Source organism: Ovis aries, chromosome 1 (assembly GCF_016772045.2).
Source record: "Ovis aries strain OAR_USU_Benz2616 breed Rambouillet chromosome 1, ARS-UI_Ramb_v3.0, whole genome shotgun sequence".
Classification (NCBI taxonomy): Eukaryota; Metazoa; Chordata; class Mammalia; order Artiodactyla; family Bovidae; genus Ovis; species Ovis aries.
Window position 1 is genome coordinate 121,382,090 of NC_056054.1, and position 23,383 is coordinate 121,405,472.

At 44.7% G+C, this 23,383-nt stretch overlaps 1 protein-coding gene across 1 annotated transcript in view; it reads right to left on the reverse strand.

Annotated features, from left to right (window-relative positions):
• Positions 1 to 4,778: 4,778 nt before the first annotated feature.
• CLIC6 (chloride intracellular channel 6) overlaps positions 4,779 to 23,383 on the reverse strand; it is a 59,656-nt gene continuing 41,051 nt past the window's right edge. The window contains exons 2-6 of the mRNA XM_012185952.5: positions 19,218 to 19,327; positions 17,722 to 17,847; positions 17,028 to 17,134; positions 15,686 to 15,867; positions 4,779 to 5,163 (exon numbers count right to left, since the gene is read on the reverse strand). Coding sequence (XP_012041342.3) covers positions 5,002 to 5,163; positions 15,686 to 15,867; positions 17,028 to 17,134; positions 17,722 to 17,847; positions 19,218 to 19,327 — 687 coding nt within the window. The 3' untranslated portion in view covers positions 4,779 to 5,001. The remainder of the gene's footprint in view (positions 5,164 to 15,685; positions 15,868 to 17,027; positions 17,135 to 17,721; positions 17,848 to 19,217; positions 19,328 to 23,383) is intronic.

Sequence of the window (23,383 nt, forward strand, 5' to 3'; positions counted from 1 at the left end):
TCCCTTCTTCAGGGGATCTTTCCAACCCAGGGATCAAACTCAAGTCTCCCACATTGCAGGCAGATTCTTTACTGTCTGAGTTACCAGGGAAGCCCTAGCTGCAGCCAAACTCAGTTTTTGTGTCAGTTCTGTGGGCTTCCAGAAAGAATTCAGAACTATAACGTGAACAAACATCCTCTAACTGATCCACCTTAAGTAGCCAGGGTTTTGTGAATTACATGTTCTTAGGATGATGCACACCTTGGTTCTCTTAACTGTGAAAGAAAGGTTGGGGTTTTTTTTCCAAAGCCTAATAGCGAACCACTGGAGGTGGGGAAGGAGACCTGTGGAATGTTGCCAAGAGTTTGTTTCTGTTCAGTTATCTGGTCAGTGAAGGAAGGAACCTGGACCTCACCATACAAGTTGTGTGTGTGTGTGTGTGTGTGTGTGTGTGTGTGTGTGTGTGTGTGGCACATATATGGGTACATGAGTGAATGAGTGTGTGTGACTGTATTGCATGAGTGAGTATGCTTGTGTGTATCTGTGGGGATGTGTGTGAATGTTTGTGCGTTTGTGTTGCAGGAAGGGGGATCCCTTCCAGGCCATGAGAGTGGGCTCTCATTTACATTTCTGAGTCTAACACTCAGGAAAGAACTGTCCAAGGAGAACAAGTGTGCTGACTAAGCAAGAGATTTTATTGGGAAGGGGTGCTCCAGTAGAGAGCAGCAGGGTAAGGGAACCCAGAACTATTCTGCCACATGGCTTGCAGTCTTGGGTTTTATGGTGATGGGATTAGTTTCTGGGTTGTCTTTGGCCAATCATTCTGACTCAGAGTCCTTCCTGGTGGCGCACACATTGCTCAGCCAACATGGACGCCAGTGAAAAGGATTCTGGTAGGTGGTCAGATATACGGCATTTCCTTTTGACTTTGCCTGAATTCTTCTGATTGGTGGTGGCTTGTTAGTTCTGTGTTCCTCACCAGGACATCCTCTCATAAAATATCTCAAGCAGATGGTTACTGTGGTACCTGGTCAAGGGGGATGGTTTTAGTCAGTGTGTTTCTCCTAACATCTGAACAGGTGTGAGAGAGTTCTATGAGCATGCTGTCAGTGTGTATGAACATATGTGAGTGTGTACGTACATGAGTGTATGTGTATGAAGTATGTGCATTTGAGTCTGTCTGTGGGGGCTTGGGCATATACTCAGTTCCTGGGGATAGTCCTGTAGTTCACAGCTAACCTGTTGAGACCACTGGTCTCAGAGGTTCATTCCTGGGCTAAACAGGTTGCATCCTTGTTTGCTGGACCATGCCCAGAAAGTACACCTTTGTGGCACTCATATTCGTTTTCAGCCTACACTTGGAGATTCTGTATTCAGAAGTAAAGCTAATTTTTTCTGAATTGTCCAGCCTCTTGGGCAACTAAAAGCAAGAACAGAATCTCCTTAGCCCAAGAACCTTCCCAGGATCAGCCTCAAAGGAGGGCTGCTCTCACAACTCGTTATTTGCATCCCTGGTGACAGATGGTAGTCTGCCTGCAATGCAGGAAACCTGTGTTTGACCCTGGGTGGGGAAGATCCCTCAGAGAAGGGAATTGCAAACCACTCCAGTATTCTTGCCTGGAGCATTCCATGGACAGGGGAGCCTGGTGGCCTATAGTCCATGGGGTCACAGAGTTGAACATGACTGAGCAACTAACACACACATATGGTATGTTTGCAAGAACAAATGCATTTTGTTTCAAAAATGCACGCCTGGAGAAGACTTCAAGGCAGGTGAACAACCCTGGGGTACTTCTCACCTGCCAGCACAAGAACAGCTTTTGAGGGCCCTGCAAAGGGGGTGTGGGGTCCCTGGGAGGGGAAGGCTGCCAGGAACCAAGAGATTTCCAACTACACTTAAAAATGGAGCTATCTGCAAGACCTGTATGTCAGCCACCTGGGCAAGCACAGGTCACATGCATTTTTTCGGACCTCTTTAAGGCTCCATGAAAATGTCTTTGAGTGTCACAATTCTAATACAGATAATTTCTAATTTAACTAATGATAACCAGTCAATCCTAAAGGAAGTCAACCCTGAACATTCATTGGAAGGACTGATGCTGAAGCTGAAGTTCCAATACTTTGGCCACTGGATGCAAAGAGCCAACTCATTGGAAAAGACCCTGATGCTGGGAAAGATTGAGGGCAGGAGAAGAGGGAGGCAAAGGATGAGTCGGTTGGATGGTATCACCGACTCAATGGACATGAATTCGAGCAAGCTCTGGGAGCTGGTGAAGGACAGGGGAGCCTGGTGTGCTGCAGTCCATGGGGTCACAGATTCAGACACGACTTAGTGACTGAACAACGACAGCAATACTTTCTAGTTCAAAGTTGCTATTGCAATTTTACTATTATTATTTCTTTGACCACACTGCATGTGGGATGCCAGTTCCCCAACCAGGGATGGAATCTGCATGCCCTGCAGTAAAAGCACAGTGTTAACTTGTGGACCACCAGGGAAGTCACACTCTCATCACTTTAAAGGAAGCCCATTTCAGTTCACTTTCTCAGTGGGGGTCCCCTTCGAAAGTTCCTGTAAGTATTAACTCCTATCCCACCTAATCTAACATTATTATTACTTTGGCTGCACTGGGTCATTTTGAGGGGCATGGGCTTCTCCAGTTGTGGCGCTTAGGCTCAGCAGTTGTGTTATATGGATCTAGTTGCCTGGTGGCTTGTGGGATCTTAGCTCCCCAACCAGGGATCAAACCCATGTTCCCTGTATTGGAAGGCCTCTTAACCACTGGACCACCAGGGAAATCCCATCCTACCTTTTTATTTTTTAAAATAGTGTAATATAGGGTTATCCCTAGGATAATGTGGGTCATGGTCATTTTAGTGGTGTCCTGGGGCAACTCACATCTTATAACTGACTTCCCATCTTTTTCCATCAGGCAAGGATCAGGTGAAGCAATACACACACACACACACACACACACACACACACACACCCCATCTCAGTGGAGGATGCAAAGTAAAATAAAGAAAAATTAAAGATATTGGTTCCAAATAAATATTTTCATAATTTGTTTAATTTGTAAGGCACAAAGGGTTTACGTAGATCGCTTTAACTTCTAAAAATACAAACCTGGCACTAGTAGCAGCAATTCATTTACTAAATTTAAATGTAACATGGTAAAACTCATCTTCAGAATCTGATTCCTAAACAGATGTGAGACAGGAATCACCACGACACATGCCAGAGACAACTTCCTAAATAAATGGCTAACAAAGTGAGTGGAGGGCTGGGAGTTTGGCTGCCCCTGGTTAAACCATTGGATCCAGTACGAGGGAAGAGAAAGCGGCCACCGTATGAAGGGCTTTGTTCCTCTTACTAGACATCTTTTTCTAAATCCCAGAAATCTCAGAATGTTAATGCATCTCCCTTTCTTCCAAATGAATCGCCCAGTGAACAGATGTATACTTTTTTTCTAATGTTTTTAACATCAATCACATGCTGTCTCCAACTCCACAAGCGAGTTTTCTGGAAGGCGTGTGCCAATGTCAAAAGGACACAGCCTGGCGGATAACACTGGAACCCTGGGAGTTTAGATGAGCATGGAAGGAGTCTCCTATTCTGTCCTCCAAGCCTTGAGTAGGAACCCAGCCCCCACACACAGCTGTCGCTGTGAAGCTGGCTCAGGGTGGGGGAGGGGAAGGCACAGATGAACCAGAACACTCTTTTGACTCAGTACTTTCTACTTCCTCCCCATATGGCCTGTTTACCACAACTGCCCAAGAGGAGTCACCAAGAATTAAATCTCCCTGGATTTTCCCTGCCTGACCTTGAAATGATGCTAGAGAGCGCAGAGATCCAGCAGGATCCAGGCCAGCCCAACATGACATCATGGCCAAAAAGGTGCAGTGTTACACCATCTGAAGAATCGAGATGTGCTTGGTCCACGTTTCAACAGGGGGCAAGGAGATTCTGCCACACAGATGATGTTAAGAGTCCTCCCGCAGGCGTGATGTCTGAGAGGGAGGGAGTAAGAGGCCTCTGAAAGAGAGCCAGGAGAGACACACAGAGGCACCCTCCTCCATGCCTTCCCTGGAACCAGGGACAGAGGCATCATGGAGGTAGGAACAAGGTTGGGGGGGGGGTGCCCTCCCACTGCTTGCGGTCCCCGCTGGTCTTCACAAGTCCTCACATCTCTGTGGACCCCGAGGTTCTCCATCCCTCTGAAACTTGGCCACAAGTGCTCTCTCGAGGTCTGTGGTGCCGAATCTCTGTTTTAGGTCCTCTAGGGCTGACCATCAAGGTATCACCAAGGGGGGGTCAGTCCCTTCACCAGTCCGTGAAAATAAACTAACACAATACCACAGAGGCAAGAAATGATATGTGGTGTGAATGCGAGTGTGTGAAAGAGTCTGAAGACTTGGAAGATACTCACTGATACACTATCAGTAGTTATATAAGTGTAGTGAAATTCTAGGTGACTTTTGTCTTTCTTTTTTATACCTTCTGACTTTGTTTCAAATATTAAAATAAGCGAGTATCACTTTGTAATTATAAAAATTATTTTGTTTTAAAATAGTTGAACTACCATTTTAGAGCAGAAAAATAGGTTATGCATGATTTTGAGAACTATCAGAGAAAAACACATTTAAAAAAAAAAAAAGGAGTTTAGTAATAAATAAGGTTTGAATCCAAACCTTATTTGCTTTGAAACGTAAACTGCACAACACATGCCCTAAATATCATGGATTACAAGGTCCCAGAATGCCAAAGATATAAATGAACATAAACCAGACAACTGGAGTGTATAACAACAGACACTGGTATTATTCAGATACACAAGTGAGCTGACAAATTACAAGGCTAGGAGTGATTTCCTGTTGAGTGGATCATGCTATGGTATCCACATAGCTAAAGTATGGGCATTATTTTGCAAAGAATGGTCACTGCGAGGAAAACACAAAGGAGACACTCGTTTCACAGTCTAGCTCACACAGCTGAGAAATGAGACAGAAAACAGCCCAGCTTTACTTCATTCTTTTGGCAACATCTGAATATGCGTGTTCAATCTCCTGGTCGGCAGGACACGTGTTTGTGAACTCATCCCGAGCATATGCATTGTTCAAGTACCTCCAGATGCCAGTCATTTCAGGAGGAAATTCAAAATCTCTGTATCTCTTGGCCACGATCTGAAAACGAAGAGGAAACAGTCAAGAAGGGAAAACCCACAAACGTAGGCAGTTACATCAGACAATCCATTCTTCTGAGGCATGTAATACATTCTTTCTCAAGTTCCCATGTCATTCTACAGCCTTTCAAGCGGCCCAAAGTGAGTGTGGGACTCAAAACAGAAGTACTACACACCTGTACCCCACCCATTCATCACAGATGGTCCTCGTGACCCGCTGGCATGAATTGGCTCTATTGTCTTGTCACTCAGTCATGTCCAGCTCTTTTGTGACCCCCATGGACTGTAGCCCACCAGGCTCCTCTGTCCATGAGATTTCCCTGGCAAGAATACTGGAGTGGGCCACCATTTCCTTCTGCAGGGGATCTTCCTGACCCAGGGATTGAACCAAAATCTCCTGCACTAGTGGGCAGATTCTTTACCATCTGAGCCACCAGGGAAGCCCTGAGCTTGCTCAGTAATCTGGTGGATTTCTCTTTGTGCTTCTAGTAGTTTTCTCTCCCTGCGTTCTGCTGCTGAGTTATTTGGTGCCTAAAGATTCAGATGGCTCAGATGATAAAGAGTCTGCCTGCAATACAGGAGGCCCAGGTTCAATCCCTGGGTCAGGAAGATCCCCTGGAGAAGGAAATGTCAACTTATTCCATTATTCTTGCCTAGAGAATCCCATAAACAGAGGTGACAATTCATGGGATCGCATAGATTTGGACATGACTAAGCAACTAACACTTTCACTTTCAAGGGTTCAGGATGGATTTTCAGTGCCAGGATCACTTTGTAGTGCCCTCTCTTTTTCTTATTTGCTGAGCCTCACCTCCTGAAACCCCAAGTAACCATGTGAGTTACACCTGTGAATTTCCATCATTCTGCCCAAGAGTATCATTTCACTGTGGGTCTGCCGTGTGCAGAGGGCAGATTCATGAACTGAAAAATCCTTATCCTCAAGGAAACAGTGGATATAAGGATGGGGTAGCTGAGAATGGATATCATGAAAACACAGTGGTATGAGATGTCTCCTCTGGCTGGAGGGTGTCACTGGGAATTCATCACAAAGGAGGGTGTATCCTCTTTGCAGGTGGTATGGGTTCTCTGTGATTGCCTTAACAAAGCACTACAACCGTGGGTGGCTTAAACAACAGAAATGTCTTCTCCCACAGTCCGGGAGGCCCAGAGTCCAAGATCATGGTGTCAGCAGGGCCGGGTTCCCTCTGAAGCCTCCAGGGAAGGATCTGTTCCAGGTCTCTCCCTGTCTCTGGCTCATGGGTGTACAGTTCCAGTCTTCACCTGGCATTTTCCCTGTGTTGGCGTCTCTGGATCTAAGCTCCCTTTTATAGGAACATCTGTCATGTTGGATTAGGAGCCCACTCTACTGCTCCTAATCAATTAACATGACCCCATCTTAACTAATTACATCTGCTAAAACTCTATTTCTAAATAAGGTCAGTTTTGAGATATTGGGAGTTAGGACTTGGTCTAGTTTAGATACAAATTCGGGGGGACAAATATTTGGAAAGCTATGACAAACCTAGACAGTTTATTAAAAGGCAGAGACAGCACTTTGCCAACAAAAGTGCATATAGTCAAAGCTGTGGTTTTTCCAGTAGTCATGTATGGATGTGAGAGCTGGACTATAAAGAAGGCTGAGCACTAAAGAACTGATGCTTTTGAACTATGGTGCTGGAGAAGACTCTTGAGGGTCCCTTGGACTGCAAGATCAAACCAGTCAATCCTAAAGGAAATGAACCTCGAATATTCATTAGGAGAACTGATACTAAAGTTCCAATACTTTGACCACGTGATGCAAAGGGCTGACTCAATGGAAAAGACCCTGATGCTGGGGAAAGATTGAAGGCGGGAGGAAAAGGGGATGACAGAGGATGAGATGGTTGGATGGCATCACGGACTCAATGGACGTAAGTGTGAGCAAGCTCTGGAAGTTGGTACTGGACAGGGAAGCCTGGCATTCTGTAGTCCATGGGGTCCCAAAGAGTCAGACACGACTGAGCAACAACACTTGGAAGGACTAATATTTCCCATTGTATTGGCTCCTGGGATGTTTGGATGATGTGAGCATGGAATTTGTCACCAATTAGAAGATCTTAATGACTTATTTCTCAGAGTTTGGAAGCTGTGAGCTAATGATGCAGCAAGACAGGACCACATAACTTTCCAAAGAACCTCCTAAATTAATATCTTTTACTTGAATTCAATCTTACTAGAGATTAGTGTCAAGACTCCTGCTTTTCTTTTATTTGCATTTCCCTACTTTTGCTTTACCCAAACATTCTGGGTAAATTTATTACGTATGTGCCTCTCATAAATGTAAACTTGTTTTATATCATATCTTACTAATGTTATACTTTGTTTTCCAACTTCCTATAAATATTTTTGCATTTGTGTACATGTGTGTTTCCCTCTCTGGTGGTTTGGAAGGTTTACGGTCTGTTTTAACTCTTCCAGTGGTAGTGGTTGTTTAGTTGCTAAGCCATGTCTGACTCTTTGTGGCTCCATGGACTATAACCTCCCAGGCTCCTCTGTTTATGGGATTTCCCAGGCAAGAATACTGGAGTGGGTCCAGTGGTCTCCTATATAACTAAAAAATAAGAATTCTTTATTTCTTGATTATCAACTATCTAACTGATCTCTACTTACTCCTGATAATAAATAAGGAAATGAGTATACTTACACTTCTTTTCATTTCTGATCTACTATGCCCCTTCCAGTGGTGTGAAAATAGAAGTTTACTATATTTGATTCAGTTCTGTATCTGTAATTCCCACTGCTCTTGAGTTTTAGTTCTGGTTTAATATCTAAAGAGGTTCTATGTCTCTATCACTAATCCTTTTATACCACGCACCTTCTCTGTTCCTGGATCCTTATTTTATTATCCTTTTTTATTATGTCATCATACAGAAATTTTATTTTTACAAAATGGCTCAGGGGTGCTTATTCCATCAAGACCAGAAGTCTAGGTGAAAGCAACAATTTACTTGGATATAAAATTCTTACATCACACACCCTTTCCTTTAATCCTTTACCTACTGGCCGTGCTGGGTCTTCACTGTGGCACGTAGGCTTCTCTAGTTGCGGAGCATAGGCTTAGTTGCCCCAAAGCATATGGGCTCTTAGTTCCCCGACCAGGCGTAGAACCTGCATCCCCTGCACTGGAAGGCAGATTCTTAACCACTAGGCCACCAGGGAAGTCCCTAATCCCTTAACCATTAAACCACTGTTTTCTGGCTTTTAATGTGATTCTAGAATCCCACGGAGAAGGGAATGGCAACCCACTCCAGTACTCTTTTCCTTTTTTAATTAATTTATTTTTTTTAATCAAAGGATAATTGCTTACAGAATTTTGTTGTTTTCTGTCAAACCTCAACATGAACCAGCCATCAGTTCAGTTCAGTTGCTCAGTCCTGTCCGACTCTTTGTGACCCCATGAACCATAGCATACCAGGCCTCCCTGTCCATCACCAACTGCCAGAGTTTACCCAAACTCATGTCCGTTGAGTCACTGATGCCATCTAACCATCGCATCCTCTGTTGTCCCCTTCTCCTCCTGCCTTCAATCTTTCCCAACATGAGGGTCTTTTCAAATGAGTCAACTTTTTGCATCAGGTGGCCAAAATATTGGAGTTTCAGCTTCAAATCAGTCCTTTCAATGAACACTCAGGACTGATCTCCTTTAGGATGGACTGGTTGGAACTCCTTGCAGGCCAAGGGACTTTCAAGTGTCTTCTCCAACACCACAGTCCAAAAGCATCCATTCTTTAGCACTCAGCTTTCTTTATAGTCCAACTCTTACATCCATAAATGACCACCTGACTAGACGGACCTTTGTTGACAAAGTAATGTCTCTGCTTTTTAATATGCTGTCTAGGTTGGTCATAACTTTGCTTACAAGGAGTAAGCATCTTTTAATTTATTGCCATCGGTATACATATATCCCCTCCCTTTTGAACCTCCCTCCCATCTCCCACCCCATCCCACTCCTCTAGGTTGATACAGAGCCCGTTTGAGTTTTCTAAGACACACAGCAAATTCCCATTGGCTATCTATTTTATATAGGGTAATGTAAGTTTCCATGTTATCCTTTCCATACATCTTGCCTTCTCCTCCCCTCTCCCATGTCCATAAGTCTATTCTCTACTTCTGTTTCTCCATTGCTGCCCTGTAAATAAATTCTTCAGTACCAGGATTCCATATATATGCATTAGAATACAATATTTATCTTTCTCTTTCTGATTTACTTCACTCTATATAATATGTTCTAGGTTCATCCACCTCATTAGAACAGACTCAAATGCATTCATTTATGGCTGAGTAATATTCCATTGTGTATATGTACAACTTCTTTATCCATTCATCTGTCGATGGACATCTAGGTTACTTTCATGCTCTAGGTATTGTAAATAGTGCTGCATGGAACAATGGGATTACATGTGTCTTTTTCAATTTTGGTTTCCTCAGGGTATATATATAGGAGTGGGAATGGAAGAAGCACAAGCTGGAATAAAGATTGCCGGGAGAAATATCAATAACTTCAGATATGCAGATGACACCACCCTTATGGCAGAAAGTGAAGAGGAACTAAACAGCCTCTTGATGAAAGTCAAAGGGGAAAGTAAAAAAGTTGGCTTAAAGCTCAACATTCAGAAAACTAAGATCATGGCATCTGGTCCCATCACTTCATGGAAAATAGATGGGAAACAGTGGAAACAGTGTCAGACTTTATTTTTGGGCTCCAAAATCACTGCAGATGGTGACTGCAGCCATGAAATTAAAAGACACTTACTCCTTGGAAGGAAAGTTATGACCAACCTAGATAGCATATTCAAAAGCAGAGACATTACTTTGCCAACAAAGGTCCATCTAGTCAAGGCTATGGTTTTTCCAGTGGTCATGTATGGATGTGAGAGTTGGACTGTGAAGAAAGCTGAGTGCCAAAGAATTGATGCTTTTGAACTGTGGTGTTGGAGAAGACTCTTGAGAGTCCCTTGGACTGCAAGGAGATCCAACCAGTCCATTCTAAAGGAGATCAACCCTGGGATCTTTGGCCACCTCATGCGAAGAGTTGACTCATTGGAAAAGACTCTGCATCAGAGTCTAGGAGGGATTGGGGGCAGGAGGAGAAGGGGACGACAGAGGATGAGATGGCTGGATGGCATCACTGACTCAATGGATGTGAGTCTGAGTGAACTCCAGGAGTTGGTGATGGATAGGAAGGCCTGGTGTGCTGCAGTTCTTGGGGTCGCAAAGAGTCAGACACAACTGAGCGACTGAACTGAACTGAACTGATGGTGCTTTTATTCCTAGTTTTTTAAGGAATCTCCATACCATCTTCCATAGTGGCTATACCAGTTCATATTCCCACCAACAGTACAAGAGTGTTCCCTTTTCTCCACACCCTCTCCAGCATTTATTGTTTGTAGACTTTTCGATGATGGCCATTCTGATCTGTGTATGTGATAGCTCACTGTAGTTTTGTTCTGCATTTCTCTGATAATGAGCAATATTGAGCATCTTTTCATGTGTTTGTTAGTCTTCTTTGGAGAAATGTCTGTTTAGGTCTTTTCCCCACTTTTTGACTGGCTTGTTTGTTTCTCTGGTATTGAGTTATATGAGCTGCTTGTATCCTTTGTCAATTGTTTCATTTGCTATTAGTTTCTCCCATTCTGAGGGTTGTCTTTTCACCTTGCTTATAGCTTCCTTTGCTGTGCAAAAGCTTTTAAGTTTAATAAGATCTCACTTGTTTCCTTTTGTTTTTATTTCTATTACTCTAGGAGGTGGGTCATAGAGGATCTTGCTTTGATTTATGTCAGTGCCACTCCAGTATTCTTGCCTGGAGAATTCCAGAGGAGCCTGACGGGGGTTGTAAAGAGTCAAACACGACTGAGCTACTAACACTTTCACCTCACTTTAGAGACATATGAGGCTAGTCTGAATTTATTCATTGTGTAGGTGCACTTACCTTTTATTATTACTACTATTATCATTATCATCTGGGCACCCAAAGGGGTGATTTTTTTATCATCAAAGTTCAAATATAATTTACCAGCTATATCAGTGTGTTGACTGTTCAGGACAATATTTTTCTAATCATGGATGGCTATTTAAAGTAAATGCTCAAGTCATCCTTTAATTCAAAACACTTTCCCTTTGAGTCTTCTTTTTCCTTTTTTTCTTTCCTCTTCTTTTTCCTGATTAGGTTTACCTTTACCTCTTGCTTCTTCTCCATTTGATTTGAGGTCATTTCCTCAGGCTCTCTTCCAAATCCTTGATGGATTTCTGCAATGTCATTTTCCACCTCTTGCTACTCCTAATACAACTTCTAAACAAATTCTGAAATTGGTTTTGTCTTTAAGGTTTTTTTCAGTTCTACCAGTTTCATTTTCATCCTCTTTGTGAGATTATATTTTTTGACACTTTGTTACTTGTCTTCGAGCACTTTCTCCAAAGGTTCATGTGCTATGCTAAGTAGCTCAGTCATGTCCAATTCTTCTGAGACCCCATGGACTGTGGCCCACTAGGCTTCTCTGTCTATGGGATTTTCCACCTAAGAATACTGGAATGGGTTGTTATTTCCTACTCCAGGGCATGTTCCCAACTCAGGGATCAAACCCATGTCTCCTGTGTCTTCTGCATTGCACTTGGGTTTTTTACCCACTAAGCCATCAGGGAAGGGTTCATGTTCTCTTTTCATTTTTTTGAGGCTGTAGAGAAGTAACTGTCTGAAAAGTTGAGATACTTTTCAGTTACTGAAACCAATCTTAACCAGAGAGGTGTTTCTCATCTGCCTTTTTCTCTTTTGTTCTATTTAACACTTCCCCCTCTTCTTTGTGATCATCTTTATCCACATAGAGGTCCCACTTAGATTCCTTTTGGTTACTAACCATCCTTTAATGGGCAGACCAGTTGGACCTACTATTTGCTTAAAAACAAGGTGGAGAGCAATGGGAGGAAGGCCAGGCAACAGGCAGACCAATTTGGATATTTATCCTCAAACACCTATTCATCAAGGGGCTTCTCTGGTGGCTCAAATGGTAAAGAAACTGCCTGCATTGCAGAAGACCCAGGTTCAACTCCTGGTCAGGAAGATCTCCTGGAGAAGGAAATGATAGCCCACTCCAATATTCTTGCCTGGAGAATTCCATGGACGGAGGAGCCTGGCAGGCTAGATTCCATGGGTGGCAGAATCAGACAAAACTGAGCAACTGACACTCTAACTTTTTTCACCTGCTCTTCAAACTCTACCCTATACTCTGCCCCAGGGACAAATGAGGGTCAAGGTCAAAATCAGGGTTAGTGCCTCCTCCACTCTGAAGTTCATGGATTAGGAGGAGGTCACCCTGGCTAAAAGTGATGCTGAGGTCATCTACAGTCTCTCTTCTGAGTGATTCCAAGCTTATTTCTTTTCTCTGCTCAGCAGTCACAAAGCAGAATGCCTCTTTCCTTCTCTCCTCCCTCCATGTTCCTTTGGGTCAGGGGACAGTGGCAGAACACACAGGGGACACCTCTGAACAGTTTCACCTTCAGCTCTGCCACCACAGAAATCTCATCTCCGTAGGGCTTGTCCCTGCCTCTCTTGGTCCACTCGGTGCTCTGTCCTCAAACAAAGAAGCTTAGGTTGGGCACTTCAAGGCTGTATTATTTACTTTTACAGACATCCGAACCTTGCTGAAGATCTAGAGAAGCTAGTGTCTAAGCCTTTGAGTTGGTGGTCCTTCCTTTTCTAATTTTACATAAGGTGGAGAGGGACTTCCCTGGTGGTCCAGTGGCTAAGACTCTGAGCTTCCAATGCAGGAGGTGCATATTCAATCCCTGGATGGGGAACCGAGGTCCCAGGTGCTACCCAATGCAGCCAAAAAGAAATTAAAGGTGGAGATAATGCTTTAGATTTTCAGAATGTTTTTGCTGGTTTCAGGATGGGAATAGATTATAAAGTCCTCTATTTTCTCATTGTCTTACCATAAATTCCTATAGACTGATTCTCATTGCCTTTCAAAAGTGCTGCATCCTGGAAGATTATTAAGCTGCTGGGTATTTTGAGTGCTAAGTGGCTTTGAAGATTTTGCAGTTAAGTCTTCCATTGGAGCTGTGGACTGCTTTATTTTACTCTGAAGTTTATACCCTCTACTGACATATTAAATAGTCTTTTTTTATAGGAACTAAACAAGTGGCAACTGATCTGTGTATGTATGCATGTGTGTGCATACCTGTGTCTTTTACTTGCCTTCCCTAAACTCCATGTGCTTCTGTGATGTTACATTAGTCAGAGCAATAATGAGAATATGTTTAATAAAGGGACTAACCCAGACACAATGACATAAATAATCTGTTGGAAAATGGCTCCCAAATATCCGGTTTGGATTATCACCAATGTGGCAGGTTTGAGTGGCAGGTTTGAAGGATTGAGTTGCTGTCATGAAACTTTACATCAGAACACTGGCAGCTATTAAAAATCACTTGGAGGATCAGCAGCATCCTCAACGCTTAGCTTTCAGGTTGGTGCCCCTTGAACACATCAGGGAAGAGAGAAGAAAGATGAATGGGGCAAGGCTGGGAATGGAGTCGGAAAGGAAAAGAAAGGCGAAGAATGACTGGAGTAACGGGGTGGCCAGTCGCCCACAGGACAGCCATGCCACAGATGGTGGGAACCTAATTTGTAAATTTCTAAATGCCAGATTAGTCATGTATGGATGTGAGAGCTGGACTATAAAGAAAGCTGAGTACTGAAGAATTGATGCTTTTGAACTATAGTATTGGAGAAGACTCTTGAGAGTCCCATGGAGATCTCCCAAGGAGATCTAACTAGTCCATCCTAAAGGAAATCAGTCCTGAATATTCATTGAAAGGACTGATGCTGAAGCTGAAACTCCAATACTTTGGCCACCTGATTCGAAGAGCCAATTCCTTGGAAAAGACCCTGATGCTGGGAAAGACTGAAGGCTGGAGGAGAAGGGGACAACAGAGGATGAGATGGTTGGATGGCATCACTGATTTGATGGACATGAGTTTGAGGAAGCTCTGGGAGTTGGTGATGGACAGGGAAGCTGCAGTCCAATTCAGTTCAGTTCAGTCGCTCAGCCGTGTCCGAGTCTTTGCGACCCCATGAACCTGCAGTCCATGGGGTTGCAAAGAGTCGGACACAACTGAGTGACTGAACTGAAATAAAATGGCAAATAAATACATTATTGAACAAAAGGTTGTTGACTTGTATTTCCCTATGTCTTCTCTCCCATCTCCCTATCCTATACCAAGGACCTAGTTCTGGACCTGGTATGATCTGAATACTAAGGATGCCCCAGAACAAGGGTTGGGCTTCTTCCTGGGGCCTCTAGGGCTACTGAGGACCAAGGGCATAGCAACAGTGATAATGACACAACAACTAACAGCTGTGAGTAACAGCCAGACTGGGGCACCCTGGAGAGCAGCCATAACTACAGGGACCAAGGGTGGGGTCATCTGCTTCTGAATTTCAGAGTCACCCCCAGAAGTTCTGCTTTTAGTAAGTCAGGAGCTGAACTGCTGGGTTTACATTTCTAAAACGGCTTCCCTGGTGCCTCAGTGGTAAAGAATCTGCTTGCATTGCAGGAGACATGGGTTCAATCCCTGGGTCAGGAAGATTCCCTGGAGGAGGGCATGGTAACCCACTCCAGTAAACTTGCTGGGAAAATCCCATGGACAGAGGAGTCTGGTGGGCTATAGTCCACGGGGTCACAAAGAGTCAGACACAACTGGAGCCCCTGAGCAGGCACCGTTCTAAATTAGTAGGCATCTTTAAACCCTAATTATACATGACCAGCGACCCTTATTTCATGTTCGATCACCTGGGAAAACAGGCTGCTGCATGTGGTCCAGCCGAGGAGCTGTCAGCTGCTTACCAGCTGTTAAGGGGTCTGTGTTAAGAGCCAACCTCCTCCCTTATCCCAGGGTTAGGCTTACTCTTCCCATCACCAACAATTGACTGAGTTCACTTTTTTTTTTCCGAAGGTTGGCTCAGTTTTTTGGTTGTTATTTTTGTTTTTAGACTGCACTGCTCAGCTTGTAGGATCTTAGTTCCCCACCCAGGGATTGAACCCAGGCCACCCCAGTGAAAGCGCTGAGTCCCAACCACTGGACCACCACCAGGGAATTTCCCGAGTTCACATTTTAATCCTTGCAGATTCCACACACCATCCCTAAGCCTGGAGTGTGAAATACCAGCTATAAGCAATGTATTCCCTTAAGTTGCTTTCACAGAGCTTGTCTTTAGGCTGTGGGGGTTAAGAGTGGAAAAAAGAAGCTGTGAGGATGGAGGGATGAGAGCCAAGCTCTCAGATGCTTCATGAGAACCTCCAAGGAACACCTGATAATAGCATCCACAGATCTCAGACTTGGGGCTTGGCTGCCGCAAACAGAAACGAGCTAGACTTTTAAATTCATTTTAGATTGTCTTGGCAAAAAAAAAAAAAAAAAACGCAAGTCAAAACCAAATGGAATAAAGCCCCATGTATTCAGCACCTGATGTACGACGAAGGACAAACCTTAATAATGTGGAGCTTGGGTAAGAGGTTGCAGTCGGCCAGCGTGAGCTCATTGCCATCCAGGAACTTCCTTCCAGAAACAGCAGCTTCCTCGGTGCTGTAGGCATCTATCTCATCAGGCAGGGGGCTGTTCAGATAACTATCCAGCTTCTTCAGGGCCTTTAACAGGTTCCTTTCATAAACTAAAATGGGAAGGCAGAAAGCAACTGCGATGAGCCATGAAGTCCACGTCTCCTCTGTCTTTGTCGTTGCTCAGTGGCTCAGTCATGTCCAGTTCTTTGCGACCCCATGGACTGCAGCACGCCAGGCTCCCCTGTCCTTCACCAACTCCCAGAGCTTGCTCAAACTCATGTCCATTGGGTTGATGATGCCATCCAGCCATCTCATCCTCTGTCATCCCCTTCTCCTCCTGCCCTCCTCTCTCTAGATATCAAAAAAAAGGAGTTTGTCCCTTCCCTCCTGAGGCATGGCCAGTGAGTGTTAAGAGTCAGGAAGGAGACAGATGGGTTTATGGGATCTAAATAAAAGACTCACTTCTCCTTGGAAAATAATTCTGCTCTCTACACAACACTGCTGCTTCTAGAACTCATTCATTTATTCAAAAACCTATATGGAAAAACTTTCACAGTGGGCATCACCAACTCAATGTACGTAAGTTTGAGTAAACTCTGAGAGTTGGTGATGGACAGGGAGGCCTAGCGTGCTGCAGTCCGTGGGATTGCAAAGAGTCAGACGCGACTGAGCAACTGAACTGAACTGAATGATTAAGACTCTGTGCTTTCCAGGTGGGATGGGAGGTTGGAGGGAGGCTCAAGAGGGAGGGGTTGGGTATATACCCATCGCTGATGCATGTTTATGTATGGCAGAAACCAACACAATATGCTAAAGGAATTATATTCCAACTAAAAATAAATAAACTAAAAAAGACTCTGCATTTCCAATGCAGGGTCAAGGAACTAAGATCCAACACGCTACACCATATGACCAAAACATTTTTTAAAAAATTAAAAATTAAAAAAAAAATCTTTATGGAAATCATATAATGAAGGAAGCACCAATAGAAGGTTCATTCACCCTGAATCCCATGGGAGAGCAAGGAACTACTGGTGGTGATGATTTTCTCCTAAAAATCTCCTTTTCTGGACAATCTCTAGAAAAGCACTCAGTCCCTGAAACCCATGTGCAGGCTCAGAGTAGGAGGTGCTTTTTCTTTATTTCTATACACAGGTCCCTCCCCACTGTGCAGTGAGTCAGAATTCCCCAAATCTTATAAGAAGCCACACCAGAGGTGGAATAGAGGTCCATGAAGAAAACAGAAAACAGGAAGATGGGAGGGACTCACTCTCGTTTGCATCCTTCTTGGTGTTTTTTATAAATGCTGAGAACTTGGCAAACACATCATTTCCAGCAGAGTTAGATTCAGGGTGCTGGGTCCCCAGCTTAGGGTACCTTGAAAAGTTCAAAGTGAGAGTATCATAGATCAGCAATGTTTGGTTAGAAGAATACAAAGCAGGAGGGGAAGAAATGCCTTTCTTTGAGCAGATATAAAGATGAAAACTGCTCCTTAAGTGTTTTCCTATTCTATCCATCTTCAAAGTTGGGAGTAACACCAGCCAAGAGTAAAGCACTGGATGGACTGTTCTCATCCTGGGATGGAGTGCCCCCTGGCCTTGCTGGTCTCAGTTCTCTCCCTCCTGAAATAAAGGTGATGAACTAGAAGGCTCCCTTGCAGGCCCAGCCTGCTGTGATATTGCGTGTAACACATATTCCCAACAGGCCATCAAAACAGGCCACCCACGTGACATCAGCCCACTTCCTGCCACCAAACCCTAATTGCCAAATGCAGAGTAGAGAAATCCCAGCCACCTAGACTCAGGGCTTCTAATCTCTCTGTGCTTCCTGTGGCACACCACAGGTACAGCTCAGGAGGTAAGCCACAGGAAACCAACACAGTGCCAAGAGTTTTAGAACGGTCTGTGAACGGGGAAAGCTGACGACCAAGTAAAAGTTGCCGACACTCGTCTGGCAAGGCCCACCTTGGGGGAGCCAGTTTCTCCTCCAAAAACTCCTCGATCTTATTCACGTCTGTCTTGACTTCGCCGTCAAAAGTCATGAAAGGTGGGTTGGTGCCGGGAGCCAAGTTCTGCAGGTCCGCGGGTTTCCTGGGCAGGGGGCAAGGGCAGTGCCAGGGTTGGGATCATTGCCTAGGCTTAAGCAGGCCCTCACACACACACACATGCACACACCAGTGGAAGAGAAACCACCCTTGAGAATTTCAAAGGCAACTGGAGTTTACGAACTGTCCTACTGGCAAGGAGAGTGTGGCCCTTTATCTGGAGACGGGGCTGAAAAGTTGACCCTTCCCAGTGTTATCAGCCAGGAGCGGGGCTCAGGCAGGCTACAGAGAGTCACAGCTGACCAGTCATGGGGTGGGCAGGCTCCTCCCAGTTCCCCTCCGCCTACTCCTTCCAGGTTACATCTGACCCCATCCTGTAATGACTCTGTGGCCCACGTACGCCCACCCCAATCCAGGGTCCTGACCCAGGGTGGATATGCCCAGAACAGGGCCCACGGGTCCTAGGAGTGTGTATGCGTGTACCTGTGTGTTTCTGTCTCAGTGTGTCTCCGTCTATGTGTGTGTGTGTGTGTGTCTGTGTCTATGCATGCGCCTGTCTCCATCTGTGCATGTGCATCTATGTGTCTGTGTCTGTGCCTCTGTGTGTGTCTGTCTCTGTGTGTGTCTGTGTCTGTGTGTTGTGTCTGTGTATGTGCCTATGTCTGTATGTCTGTGTGTCTCCATCTGTGTGTGTGCACGCCTGTGTGTATGTGTTTCTCTATGTCTCTGTGTGTGTCTGTCTTTGTCTCAGTGTTTGTATGTGTGTGTCTGTGTGTCTGTGTTTGTATTTGGGTCTGTGTATGCTCCTGTGTCTATCTGTCTATGTGTATATGTGTTTCCATCTCTGTGTGGGTGTGCTTACACCTGTGTGTCTGTGCCTCTGTGTGCCTCTGTGTGTGTCTGTCTCTGTGTGTCTCCATCTGTGTGTGTGTGTGTGTGTCTGTGTAGACACCTGTGTCTGTATGTCTGTGTGTATGTGTATCTCCATCTATGTGTGTGTGTGTGTGTGTGCACGCCTGTGTGTCTGCATCTCTGTGTGCCTATGTGCATGTCTGTCTCTGTGTGTCTCTGTCTTTGTGTGTGTGTGTGTGTGTCTGTGTCTGTGTCTATATTTGGGTCTGTGTATGCGTGTCTGTGTGAATGCGTGTCTCCATCTCTGTGTGTGCGTGCACCTGTTTGTGTCTCTCTGTGCCTCTGTGCATGTCTGTCTGTCTGTCTGAGTGTGTGTGTGTCTGTGTCTGTATCTGGGTCTGTGTATGCATTGTGTCTGTGTGTCTGCGTGGATGCATGTCTCCATCTCTGTGTGTGTGCCTGTGCCTGTGTGTCTGTATGTGTCCGCCTGGGTGTCTCTCTGTGTGCCTGTGTGTACAGGGAACTGGGCATGTTTATTTCAGTACTGCAGAAACTAGGTCTTACCTTTTCAAGTCCACTGTTGTCACATTAAATATAACGCCCTTCAGCCAGAGAATCATAAAGAGACGCTGAGAAAATGGGCAATTGCCAATACTCTCACCATCACAGCCAGCCTGCAAAAGGAAGAGGAGATCATCATCAGAGCCAGCCTCACAGTTACAAATGCCAGACTCCGCTCTGCACACACACAAAATCATGGTGTCTGTTTGTTAACAGTGATGATACTGTAAGTAGCCTTCTGAGGTCCCTTCCCCAAGCCTCCAAGTGGGAGGTGTGGGTGGGGAGGACACACGCACTCGCTGAGCCTTCTGCCTTCCTTCCATCTCCTCACCACTTCCTGCCATTTGGGGCCTCTGAATAGTGGTTCTCAGAGGGGAAAGAGCAGCCAGAGGGAACCCCCTTTATTACTAAAGGCAAAAATGAAAGACATACTCTTCCCCTCCCTCCATCTCTTGATCCTCTTTAGAGACACACCTCTCTTGCCAGGATGATCATTTGTGAAAAAGACCAGCAGGCTCTCCCACCGGGACTCAATGCCCAGCATTCTCTACTGTTTCCATCTCTGGAATGAGGGCTAGTTCCTATGAGTTCTAGGACCCTGGGACACTAAAATGTTTAGGTCCCCTCCTCCATTTGGGAGCATTTGTACTTAGATGGCAGATTGTTCACAGTTGATATGGAGGGTAGGAAAACAGGTAGAAACAATGTCTCCCTGATAACCTGAGAGGGTCACATCCACACACAGGTACCCGGACGCAGGCACAGAAGAACACTCAGCAGACATCCTCCCTTCTGTGGGCTTGCGGGAGAAAAGAATGGCAGATATAAGAGAAGAGAAGGGAGCCGCAGACTTCATCCTCTTGGGGCAGTTCCCAATCTCTTCCTTCTCTTCCCTACAAAGTTATAGCGCTAACAAAATGCTGCTGGAAAGACCAGGAGACTCAGCCAGGCTCTGATGACAGAAATGGCCATATTTAGGCCAGAAGTCCATTTATTCCACCTGCGGTCCAAACGGAATTGACAGGAAAGCATTGAAACTATAACCTGAACAACAGAAAGGGAGAAAGTTATTTGCTGGTTTGAGAATTGAAGAAAGGAAAAAAGATGCTTCAAGAAAATTAGGCATCTTAAGAAATTCTTCAGAGGTGGTTCTCTGGCATGAAGTTCTTAAGTCACCTGGAGAGGTGATTAATAACAAGCTGTTCCTACAAATGTAGAGTTGATAAGAGACCCCAAACTCAGTTTTAAAAGACACTCGATCAGCCTCTTCACAAAGACAAAGCCCAGATGGCCAACAAGCACATGAAAAGGTTCTTAACAGCTAACAGGGCAATGCAATTTATAACTGCAAATAAATTCGATGACACACCTACTAGAATGGCTAAAATGAAAAGCTCAGACAATATCAAGTGTGGACAGGAATGTGGAGCAGCGGACTCCCCATCCACTGTTGGTGAGAATGCAAATTGGTGCAACCACTCTGGAAAACTGTTTGGCGATTATTTACCCAAAATAAACATGCATTCATGCTATGACATAGCAATTCCACTCCCAACAGAAATGAGTGTTAGGGGCACAAAAAGCACTTAAATGAATATTCCTAGCAGCTTTAGTGTCGTAGCCAAAACCTGGAAACAATTCAGACACCACCAAGAGTAGAATGAATAAATAAATGGTAGTGAGAGAGTCATTTCCTAGGAAGGTTGATAAGAAGTCTAGGGGTCCCCAAGGAGAGAGGGGTCTGGATTCTCAAGGAGGAAGAAAGGACAAACTTTCTTTTTTCCTCCACATTCCTTAGGATTATGTATCCTGCCTGAGGACAGTCTCTGGATTAAACCTTCTGGCTAATTCTGTTATCTTAAAATGTAAATTATGGGAGTAGGTCTGGTGAGATCTTTACAACCTCCAGACATTCTTTGGATTCATTGGAGAGTATATAACTCCACTGCTAACATTAGCAAGTGGGTACTCTCTCTGCTCCTTTCTGATGTCTATGTCAGAAGCTTTCTCTATCTCCTTTATACTTTAATAATAAACTTTATTACACAAAAGGACCCCATGCCCGAGGAGCGGCAGCCAAGATAAGCTACACCGCGTCCGAGGTCAGGGGCAGTGGCCGAGAATGCCAGGCTGCGACGGCACAGGAACAGCCAAGAGGAGTTACCCCACATCTGAGGTCAGGGGCACCAGCCAAGAGGAGCAACCCTACGTCCAAGGAGTGATGGCTGCGCGTGTGCAGGAGGGCCTAGAGGAGCTACTCCATGTTCAAGTTCAGGAGGGGTGGCGGTGAGGAGATACCTCTCGTCCAAGGTAAGGAGCAGTGGCTGCGCTTTGCTGCAGCAGCCGTGAAGAGATACCCCACGTCCAAGGTAAGAGAAACCCAAGTAAGATGGTAGGTGTTGCAAGAAAGCATCAGAGAGCAGACACACTGAAACCATACTCACAGAAAACTAGTCAATTTAATCACACTAGGACCTCAGCCTTGTCTAATTCAACGAAATAAAGCTATGCCCTGTGGGGCCACCCAAGAGGAGAGGGTCATGGTGGAGAGGTCTGACAGAATGTGGTCCACTGGACAAGGGAATGGCAAACCACTTCAGTATTCTTGCCTTGAGAACCCCATGAACAGTATGAAAAGGCAAAATGATAGGATACCAAAGAGGAACTCCCCAGGTCAGTAGGTGCCCAATATGCTACTGGAGATCAGTGGAGAAATAACTCCAGAAAGAAGGAAGGAATGGAGCCAAAGCAAAAACAATACCCAGCTGTGGATGTGACTGGTGATAGAAGCAAGGTCCGATGCTGTAAAGAGCAATATTGCATAGGAACCTGGAATGTTAGGTCCATGAATCAAGGCAAATTGGAAGTGGTCAAACAAGAGATGGCAAGAGTGAACCTCGACATTCTAGGAATCAGTGAACTAAAATGGGCTGGAATGGGTGAATTTAACTCAGATGACCATGATATCTACTACTGTGGACAGGAATCCCTCAGAAGAAATGGAGTAGCCATCACGGTCAACAAAAGAGTCTGAAATGCAGTACTTGGATGCAATCTCAAAAACCACAGAATGATCTTTGTTTGTTTCCAAGGCAAACCATTCAATATCACAGTAATCCAAGTCTATGCCCCAATCAGTAACACTGAAGAAGCTGAAGTTGAACGGTTTTATGAAGACCTATAAGACCTTTTAGAACTAACACCCAAAAAAGATGTCCTTTTCATTATAGGGGACTGGAATGCAAAAGTAGGAAGTCAAGAAACACCTGGAGTCACAGGCAAATTTGGCCTTGGAATATGGAATGAAGCGGGACAAAGGCTAATAGAGTTTTGCCAAGAGAAGGCACTGGTCGTAGCAAACACCCTCTTCCAACAACACAAGAGAAGACTCTACATATGGACATCACCAGATGGTCAACACAGAAATCAGACTGATTATATTCTTTGCAGCCAAAGATGGAAAAGCTCTATACAGTCAGAGAAAACAAGACCGGGAGCTGACTGAGGCTCAGATCATGAGCTCCTTATTGCCAAATTCAGACTGAAATTGAAAAAAGTAGGGAAAACTGCTAGACCATTCAGGTATGACCTAAATCAAATCCCTTATGATTATGCAGTGGAAGTAAGGAATAGATTTAAGGGCCTAGATCTGATAGATAGAGTGCCTGATGAACTATGGACTGAGGTTCATGACACTGTACAGGAGACAGGGATCAAGACCATCCCCATGGAAAAGAAATGCAAAAAAAGCAAAATGGCTGTCTCCCCTGTCTGGGGAGGCCTTACAAATAGCTGTGAAAAGAAGAGAAGCGAAAAGCAAAGGAGAAAAGGAAAGATATAAGCATCTGAAAGCAGAGTTTCAAAGAATAGCAAGAAGAGATAAGAAAGCCTTCCTCAGTGATCAGTGCAAAGAAATAGAGGCAAACAACAGAATGGGAAAGACTAGAGATCTCTTTAAGAAAATCAGAGATACCAAGGGAAAATTTCATGCAAAGATGGGCTTGAAAAAGGAGTGAAATGGCATGGACCTAACAGAAGCAGACGATATTAAGAAGAGGTGGCAAGAATACATGGAAGAACTGTACAAAAAGATCTTCACGACCCAGATAATCATGATGGTGTGATCACTCACCTAGAGCAGACATCCTGGAATGTGAAGTCAAGGGGGC